General features: G+C 28.7%; 1 protein-coding gene across 1 annotated transcript in view; it reads right to left on the bottom strand.

Annotated features, from left to right (window-relative positions):
- The window catches only part of LOC118193119 (uncharacterized), a 34,444-nt gene extending 25,334 nt beyond the window's left edge, over positions 1-9,110 (bottom strand). Inside the window, exons 1-5 of the mRNA XM_035364159.2 lie at positions 8,952-9,110; positions 8,509-8,668; positions 7,108-7,207; positions 4,576-4,629; positions 4,292-4,420 (exon numbers count right to left, since the gene is read on the bottom strand). Coding sequence (XP_035220050.2) covers positions 4,292-4,420; positions 4,576-4,629; positions 7,108-7,207; positions 8,509-8,668; positions 8,952-9,093 — 585 coding nt within the window. The 5' untranslated portion in view covers positions 9,094-9,110. The remainder of the gene's footprint in view (positions 1-4,291; positions 4,421-4,575; positions 4,630-7,107; positions 7,208-8,508; positions 8,669-8,951) is intronic.
- Positions 9,111-9,595: the final 485 nt, after the last annotated feature.

Consider the following 9,595-nt stretch of genomic DNA (forward strand, 5'->3'; position numbering starts at 1 on the left):
AAAGGCTGTTAGTTTCGAAGCGGCATTTTGCGCTGTTTTACTATAAATGTCCGTGTCTCTTGCAAATTGTTGTTACCAAATATTATCGCCCTGTATTATATGTAAAGAAATTAAATAATGAAGAATCTGCATGAATACATGTATGGTTCTCGCAATCTGACAAAAACGACAGTATCTAGAGCCATCAAATTTTGAATAATGTAATCCTCCACCCGAACATGGGCATCTGGACAGCTGAATTTCGAATTTGTTTTCATCTATTTCCTATTTTGTAAAACTTTAATGAGCTTTTGATTAACAAACTCAACGAGTTCAGAGAGAGCACTGTACGGAAAATTACAGTTTTACCTCCAGTGCAGAAATTCTAAAGATATGCTGTTTTCAAATGTATGTGGTTTACGGGCAAAGAACATGATATTTAATAAATATAGGTAACACACAAAACGTTAAAAAAAGGTTTCTTTTGGGCGTAATATAATATCTTAATGCTTCTAGATTTTATTTTACCATTTTTTTCCGCTTCATTACACTCAGAAAATTTTATACTCCAAATTTTATAAATTACTAAAATAAATATTCCACTTTAATGTTAATAAGTTAATGATGATATAAATCAAATAAATGATTGTTTTGTAATGTTATTATAGTTTTGAAAATCATTGCCTGAAAATGGTCATTAAATTTTTAAAAAAAAGTTATCAGATCTTGCTTAATTTTACCTTATTTATTTCAAAGCATCCTGTACTATCAATCTTATTTAATTTTACGTTATTTGTGCGCAAAATTAAGTTCATAAATTTTGTGCCTAGAGTTTTTACCGTTTTACCAAAGTAAAGATGTTTGTACAAGAATTACGCGTGAAAAAAATGCGCGAAATGCAGTAAAAAGTGCTTTAATGAGATATATTAAATCCTATTTGGAAAAAACTGTGGCTTTCATAATCTCATCACTATACAACGTATCACATTTAATAATTAAAAAGAGTTATGTGATACAAACGCCATAGGTTTCAGTGTTAAAGTAAACCAGATTGTCCCTACTCTTTCTTGCCGACATGTTCGTGACGCGCGCCCCGCCCACTGGGTTAGACTATCTGTTATAGGGTCCATGTTCTGGATACGTATGCTGTCACTCACAAAGCAGAAATTCTCATCTGATTTGCAAGGTTTTATTTTAGATATAATCTAGAGAAAATTCAGTTGCTTTCAGACGTCCAAAATCACTTTTTTTTTTTTTTTTTTTTTTGTTCATATAACGAAGTATTAAGCCAAGTTCCATAAAAATCGTGAGAAATATTAAGAATAAGAAAAAGTCAGGAGAAATATATTGTAAATCGGGTTGGTGGGAGAGCGGTTGAAAATCGGGAGTCTCCCGCCTAAATCGGGAGAGTTGGCAACTCTGAATATCACTTTAAAATAAATAAAACAATGAAAGTTAATTCATTACTAAAATAAATGAAAGGAAAATCGAAAATGTTTTATTTAACATTATTTATCAAGTATAATTTTAATATATTAACACTATTTTCATTATATTTATCAAAGTTGTTATATTTTTAAAAATAAAAAATCATTGAAAAACTCTCAAATCACTTTGCATATAAATTGATTTTAAAATCACCAAATTTAGTGCTGCATAACTAACGTATTCATTTCTAAAAAAGGGAAAAGTAGTTTTTGATGTAGTATATTATGAACTACTCATTAAAAAATATATATATATATTTATGTTTCAATTGAGGCAGGGTCTTGTGCCCAGAAACTTGAACTGTTGAACTGTTTATATTAGAAATAGAAATAACCTATCAAATACATATTTTTTAATAAATCACCAAAAACGTATTCCTCCAAAATGTTCATTTTCACACGCAGTCATAAAAAAAACAGAAATGACAGACGAGTAAATTTAATGAACCAATTTTGGCAGAAATTAAGAACTTTCAAGGACCTTGTTAACCCGTTCAGGACCAGCGTCACGTATACGTGATGCTATGATTTCATTCCTACCAGCCCAGCATCCCGTATATGCGACGCAATGATTCTGTTCCTACCAGCCCAGCACCGCGCATACACGACATTAAAACGGAACAATTTATTTGAATTTTTAAAAGCCAGTAAATGGAGCTAAGCGGTAATTGTTTTCACATGGGTTGATTCATACGGCATTTGACCTTCATGTACTGGCATTAGTTTCCGTTTTGTGCTTCTGGTTTTGAGAGATTTATTGAAATAAACAAACCGGAAATCACGGTTTTTTATAAGTGCGCCTGTGAATTAAAGGGTAACAGGCATTTTTGTTTATTTCGTTAGGATTTTCTTCTCTATTTATTTTGAAACTTAACATAAGCTTTCTTGGTTAATTAAAAAGTAACATTACAACATTATTACAAAAGGGGAAAGTCAGCTTTCTCGACGTGTAATGCATCTTGCTTGTATTTCTCAGGAAAGAGCCAGTCTTTTTGTTCTTCTTACTCGAGTTTAATAGGTCATTATATATAATGACACAGGCATTTTATTTTGGTATATAATGTATTTGCTTTACATATAATGTATAAATATACTGACGTGATCAGCAACGGATATCCCGCCAGTCTGAGGTCTTTCCTTGATCACTTTCCGGTCATCTTGGACACTGTTTTCGATTTATAAAAACGGGCTGTTTTCTAATATAAACCTAATGTCACACAGGATTTGAGGATGGAATATTTCTGAGTGTCTATTGAAGAAGTTTTGGGACATGTGTTGGGGTTCTATTCAGTTTCATACGTAAAAACTTAAAAATTTGTTCAAAATCAACAGACGTTCCACCTTTCCATCTAATTCAAAGACAGTTTCCAAAAAATTACATTGACAGAAAAGGTGATAAAGGTAGGAGAAGATGCGTTGTGTGCGCTAAAACCAAGGAAAAGCGAAAACAAACAACGTATTTTGAGTGCGAAATATGCAAGGTAGGACTGTGTGTCAATCTTTGTTTTGAATTATTTCACACACAGCAGAATTTTTAAATTGGAATTTAGTTAGCTACATGTAATTCTTGTTTAGTTTTTTTTAAATTTAGTATTTGTAATTTTTTTCATGTTTATAGTATTTATTTCATGTGTATATTATTTATATGTGTATAGTTATGATTTTAGTATTTTGCCTGTTTAATTTATTTCTATTAATGTGATATTCTTTATATTAATGCACATTAAAAACAAGTGCATTAAATACGCAACTTCAAAAATTGAAGTCATAATATCAAAATGATGATTTTATAAGTTTTTTTTTTTTTTTTTTTTTTTTTTTTTTTGTAAAATTAGGCTTAACTGCTGAAAATGCGCGGGCAGGTGGTGACGATCCGTTTCAGCAGGTGCGGTCCCGTAACTGCGCTTCTTCGTTCTTCCGGCGCTGGTCCTTAAGGGGTTGAATTAGTTAAAAAAATTATTCATTCTGAAATAAATATTGAAGGAGCCTTATGTTTAGAGCTTTCCTTTATAATCTCTTTACAAATATTTTTTATTTTCTAAGTTTTATAAGAGTTTAACTTTAATGGGTGATCTACGGAGTTTTCTGATATGTTTTCTTCCAATAAAAGTTGGATTTTAGTTCAACTATTGTTTAACTCTTTTCTGCAGACAATCAATAACATTTTCTTTTGACAGGCAGGAAAAAAATAAAATATACCATTTCTTGTTTATTTATTTAGTTTTAGCTTTTTAAGGACACTGAACACTTTAAAAAAGGTTTTACTTGTTCATTTACCAAATTATACTTTAAAATCAATTTGAATATATTAATTTCATTTAGAATCGCTTAACACAGATATAACAAAAGCATATACATAATGCCAACATTTTACAGATATCAAAATAATAGTGCTTTTTTAGAAATGTCTAAATTTTCAATAAATAAAATTAAAATGAATTTCTTAAAGTGTTTCAACATAAAGAAAAAACATATACACATATGTGCACATAAATGCATACATTCATACATTTCTGAATCTGGTCCTGATAATGGAACACTACCAATCTATCTACACAGGTAAGTTATATTAAAATCGATTTATTGAGACTGGTAAATGGAAACCACAATTTTTGTGTCTACATCAAAATTAATATATGCTAATTTTTTATGCTTAAATTTACATCTACAAAATATTAATTTATAGTATACTGAAATGATAAAAATGTTCACAAAATAGAAATAACTAAAAAAAAAAAATTTTTTTTTAATTAAGAAAAAAATTCTCTCTTGGTGTTTTTTGATTCTGCTTAAAGTATTAACCATGCTATGTAATGTAAAAATACCTCTTTACTAGGGATTAATTCACTCTGGTGGCTAATAACAGCTGAAATTTGACTGCCATGGGGTCGAGAATGAAAATATTCCTCAGATTCTTTTTCACTTAATTTTGTAACTGAACCCTCAATTCGTATCTAGGATGATAAATAAATTAATAATCAGTAAAATAATCTAGAAAATATAACTATCAATTTTCATAAAAAATTTTTAATTTTTTACAAAAATGCACTGTAATTTACATGAAGGTACAAATATACAGATCTTAAAAGAAAAGAAAAGTTTTAAATACCTGGCGACATAATGGTTCCCAGTAAAATAACAAAGCTACTCTTGGATTCTCAGCCTAATTTTAAAGAAAAGCAATTTATACTGACAGTTTGAGACATTAAAACACGAGAATACTAAGAATAGCAACTGCATTCAGAAATATCTTCATGAACTTCAAATCTCTATAAGATTAAAAAAAATAATAAATAAATACAATCTGAAAGCTTTCAGATTTCATATTACACCCAAAGGGGGGGGGGGTTTATTAACATTTTACCTTTATTTATTAAATATCATGTTCTTTGTATTTAAACCATAAAACTCAATTCAACAGCAATATCACAAAAAAGGAAACTTCATGCATAATATATCCATGATTGAAGATGCATGCAATGTTAATTTTAATGGAACGCTATATTATGCATTTTGAAATATTTGGATATAAAATGAGCTTCCAAATCGCTGAGTTTGTTAATCAAAAATCTGTTAAAGTTTTACAACTTATGAATTAAACAAATTCCAAGTTTGGGCTTTCAGATGTCCATATTTGAGTGGAGGACTATATTGTTCAAAATTTGATGTTTCTAGGTACCACTGTTTTTCACAATGCCAGAAACTACATACATTCATGCAAATTCTTCACCATTTAATTTCTTTAAATATAATGCAGGTTCCTACTATTTGGTGTCAAGAATTTGAAAAGTGGTTCAGACTTTTATAGTTACCAATGCAAAATGCCAAAATGAAATTTATAGCCCTTCTCAGCTAACACTCCTTTCGGCTAAAAATTACTATATATTATTAAGTATCATGCATATATTATCAGGAAGTAAATCATGATCTACTAAATTCTGTTTTGCAATGAAATAAACAAGTACTTCTATTAATTTTGAACAATCGCATCCTTTGCTATAGTAATTAACTTTGAATTGCAGTTTTTAATGCATATTTGATATTCTGATATTTAATATTTTTAATGCATATTTGATATAAACCTTTTCAGTTTTTAAAGTCTGTAAATATCAACACAGTAAGATATCGCTATTCTTGAAACTGTGGATTTTTCAGTGGGCTGTATGCTGGATATAAAATACAATATCAACCTATCTGATTATGTATTTTTAATTTAGTTGTAAATGGCTAAATTTTCTTTTTTGATTTATAGAAATGAGCAAACAAGACAAATTCCAAGCTAAAAATCAAATTTAAAATGAATCTTAATGAAGTTAAAAAATGCCCAGTATTATTCATGCATATTTCTCTCTCTATTTATGTATTCATCCCATTGTCTTTCTTCCTATACACCTCTAGTAATTCAAGAACATTAAAAATATTTAGTATTTTTCTGTTAACCAGGTATATGCCATTTATTTTTGCCATCAATGGTATAAAAGTAACTGAATGATGGCAGCAACCCTAATGATATGTAAAGCTTTGGTTGGTTGACTTTTAATGGCACAAAACCTTGAAGGCTATTATGCGCCAGACAAATGGTGAATAAAATCCAAAATGCACAAACACACTGTATCAGATGAATTGTTGAAATGAACCTGTAATACTGATGAAGGCATGGAGAAATTACTTTGAGAAATACTCTAGCAACAGGTAGAGCAGGATAAAAGTAAAAAACTTCAAATCATATAGTAAAAAAAGATGTCTTTTAAATATCTTATGAGGTTGATGTGAGGGTTTCTTCCAATGAGATCTGTTAAGTTAAGATTCGTAGAGTTAAAATGATATTCACGTTTTTGACTAAAAGCAAGACAGCAGGTTAAAATGTGATTGACTGAAATGGGAACATTGCAAGTGCCACAAATAGGCTTATTATCTCCTTTCAGGAGATACTGATTACTGAGTTATTAATCATTTATAAGATTTAGCTGAATTAAGAGTTTACTCTGCAAGTCATTTTGGACACTGGTATTATTTCTTGGACACTAAGGAGGAATTATTTATATTTGTGTTCTGCTTAAGCTGTTTGAAAATATTTACTGTAATATAATATTAACTTTTATAATAAATTGTTAATTTCGTTCTGTTATCCTAAGTGATCATTCAGAAAAATATCATTCAACAAAACATATAGCCAATCGATTTTAACTTTGTACAGTTCAATATAGTTATTTAATTTTAACTTTGTACAGTTCCCTGGTTTCCTTAAATTGTTAATTTCTGTTACCCTAAGTGATTGTTAAGAGAGATATCACTGGACAAAATATACAGTTAATCAATTTTAACTCTATATAGTTCAATACAGTCAATCAGTTTTAACTTTGCCATTATAGTTTATCGATTTTCACTTTGTCAATATACAAAATAGTCAATTGATTTTTAACTTTGTACAGTTACCTTAAAATTGATTGGTAATAGAGAATGATAAACATGATATTTGATTTAACAGGTTAAATTTCGTAAGAAATATCAAAAGTATTACAAAGGAGGAAAAAACATTTTTGAATGAAGAACAAACGTAATATGAAATATCAAAATACGAGCAGCATTAATAACTTCCATAAACCGAAAAGCAAAGAAATAACATAAAATAGGAACCCACTATTTCTCTTCCTTTTCTACTGTTGTAATTTGTGAAAAAGCAAAACCCATCAGTACCATAGCTTTTTAGTAGACAATAACGAACAGAAGGCATTCCAGACCTTTAGATAAAGAATATACATTTAGAGAATATTTCAAACAAAATAAAAAATAATTTTGAAATACAAAAATTCATTTTCAATTATAAAATAGCAGTTTAAGCAACTTTTAAACATAATGGAAAATATTTATGAAAAATTAATAACTAAATTCAAACCAGTATTTCATAGTACAGGTACGGAAAAAAACATATTTTCTTCAATTCTGAAATCTATAGATTTTAATTTCTGTGTTATTATACATATCAAATTAATATTCATAATGTTTTTTATTTTTGTAAGTAAATATGACAGAAAATTGCATAAATTCTTTCAGATCATAGAAATTTTTTATAAACAGTCATTTTCAGCATTATATTTAGAAATTTTAATACATAGTCATGGCTCACAATTCAGGGAGAAAAGGTCTTTTGAAGTTTCAAAATGCATACTCAGTGACAATGACCAAATATGAAATACAGCCACTGAAATAAGCTAAGTATAATAAAACTTACAAAGAGGGAAAAATAATGGTTATGAATTAACTCATTCCTGAAAGCTGTTCAAAGATTGAAACTATTTTTCTCATAGGAATTAATAAACAATAGATTAATTCATACCAAGATTATAATTTATATCTAAGTCGTTAAAAATAAAACTTGAAAAGGTATTTCGTTTTAAAATCTGCCACTGCATAAGCATTTTGCCAAATGCATCTGAAATGTACTCAATGCAGATTGGTTGTTTAACTCTGACGATTTTTGGCAAGTAAGTACAGTGGTTGCTTTAAGGAAAAAATTCAGTTGAATTTTTTTTTTTATATATATAAATTTTAAAATTTTACAATTTACAACAAAATCCTGAATTTTTGGAAATTAAAATAGCTTCATTCAGTTTTTAATTATTTTATCCAAATTTAAATATTTTTTTTTTTTTTTTTTATAATTTCTTACATTTTATTTGTAAATAATAAATCCCAATCTTGCAAGTTTCTTAAAATTTAATTACGTTGCTATACCAATGAAACAGATAAAAATAAGAATCAGTTATTTACATAAAATATTGTGTATATTTAAAATAAAAACTGCTTTTTTCTTGGGAGAAGAATTTTCAATTTATTTGAGCAGTTGACAGATAAAAGTTTGTGCTCAACATTTCACATTGCTTTTAATTAAGCATTTTAATATCAAGAAAAATACTTTTTTTATTACCAACAGAGATTAAAAAGAGACATAATTATTCAAAAGGAAAGAAACAACAGCATCTATCATAAAAGAAATACTCGTATAAATTTCATAGATAAGAAAAAAGAAATTTCAAATTACTTATCAGCTGTCGCTACCGCCATTGCATTAGCCTCTCTTATACCATCAGTTTTATGTGCGAGGTTAAACCAACTATCAAATAATATAAACGGATTTTTGGAAGAAAAATCCTTTTTTAGGTCATCTGGTATATCATCTGAATAATAAGGCACCCTAAAGTCTGAGAAAAGAAATCAGCATCTCAGTTTTTACATGTACAAACACGGTATCAAAAACAACCTCTTCAAAAGAATCATTATATTAATGAATAGATTACATAGAAAAGCTACATTCTCATAGTTAATCACGATTTTGTTAATTATTATAGATTGCAGTAATAGAACTCAAAGCGTAAAATAATGAGATATATAATTCTGTTGTGTAATTACTGCTTATTATGTAACCACAATAGCGCACGAACTGAACATTGCAAAATATGATATTAAATGTTATTCAGTATTTACCACTGAGATCAACTCGATTTTCGGAACTTCCCTGTCCCTGTATAAGAGCCATCGCAACAGTATTCTTCCAATCCACAATCTTCCACGGTAAACCGACGGAACGAAACTGCCTGCAAAATCTAGAACTGAAATAAACAGCCATTATCGTTGCCAAACTACTTGAAACGGGATTATAAAAATATAAATTTGTGCACTTCTGTGCAGTGTAATTAAATAATTTAGATGACATATTTAAATTATGTTCGAATTTTGTGTGTAATTTTTTTCCAAAAATTATTAAAAAAAAATTCAAGAATTAATATAATTTTAAAGCTTTAATACTGAACTACAATTTTCAGATGGCCACCAACAGATGGCAGCAGCATGCAAATACTCGAAGCGTTTCTAATTTAACCAGTAGATGTCACCACTGTTATTACGAAGATCCAAGGAGCTCTATTCTAACAATGAAATGATCTCCTTGCGAAGATCGACGAACTTTAGAGAATATAGGCTTCTTTGAACCACAAAAGATAGCTTAAATTCAGACTGCGCATGAGAATGTTGTTTTAAACATTAAAATGAATTTGGAAAAATGATGTAGTCCATTGTTACTTTTCGGTTTTCATTGCATAACGAATTGTGGTCAAAAATTAGCTATGAAA

This window comes from Stegodyphus dumicola, chromosome 8, assembly GCF_044657685.1.
Source record: "Stegodyphus dumicola isolate Sdum_Otavi_A_Nest chromosome 8, ASM4465768v1".
NCBI classification, from domain to species: Eukaryota; Metazoa; Arthropoda; class Arachnida; order Araneae; family Eresidae; genus Stegodyphus; species Stegodyphus dumicola.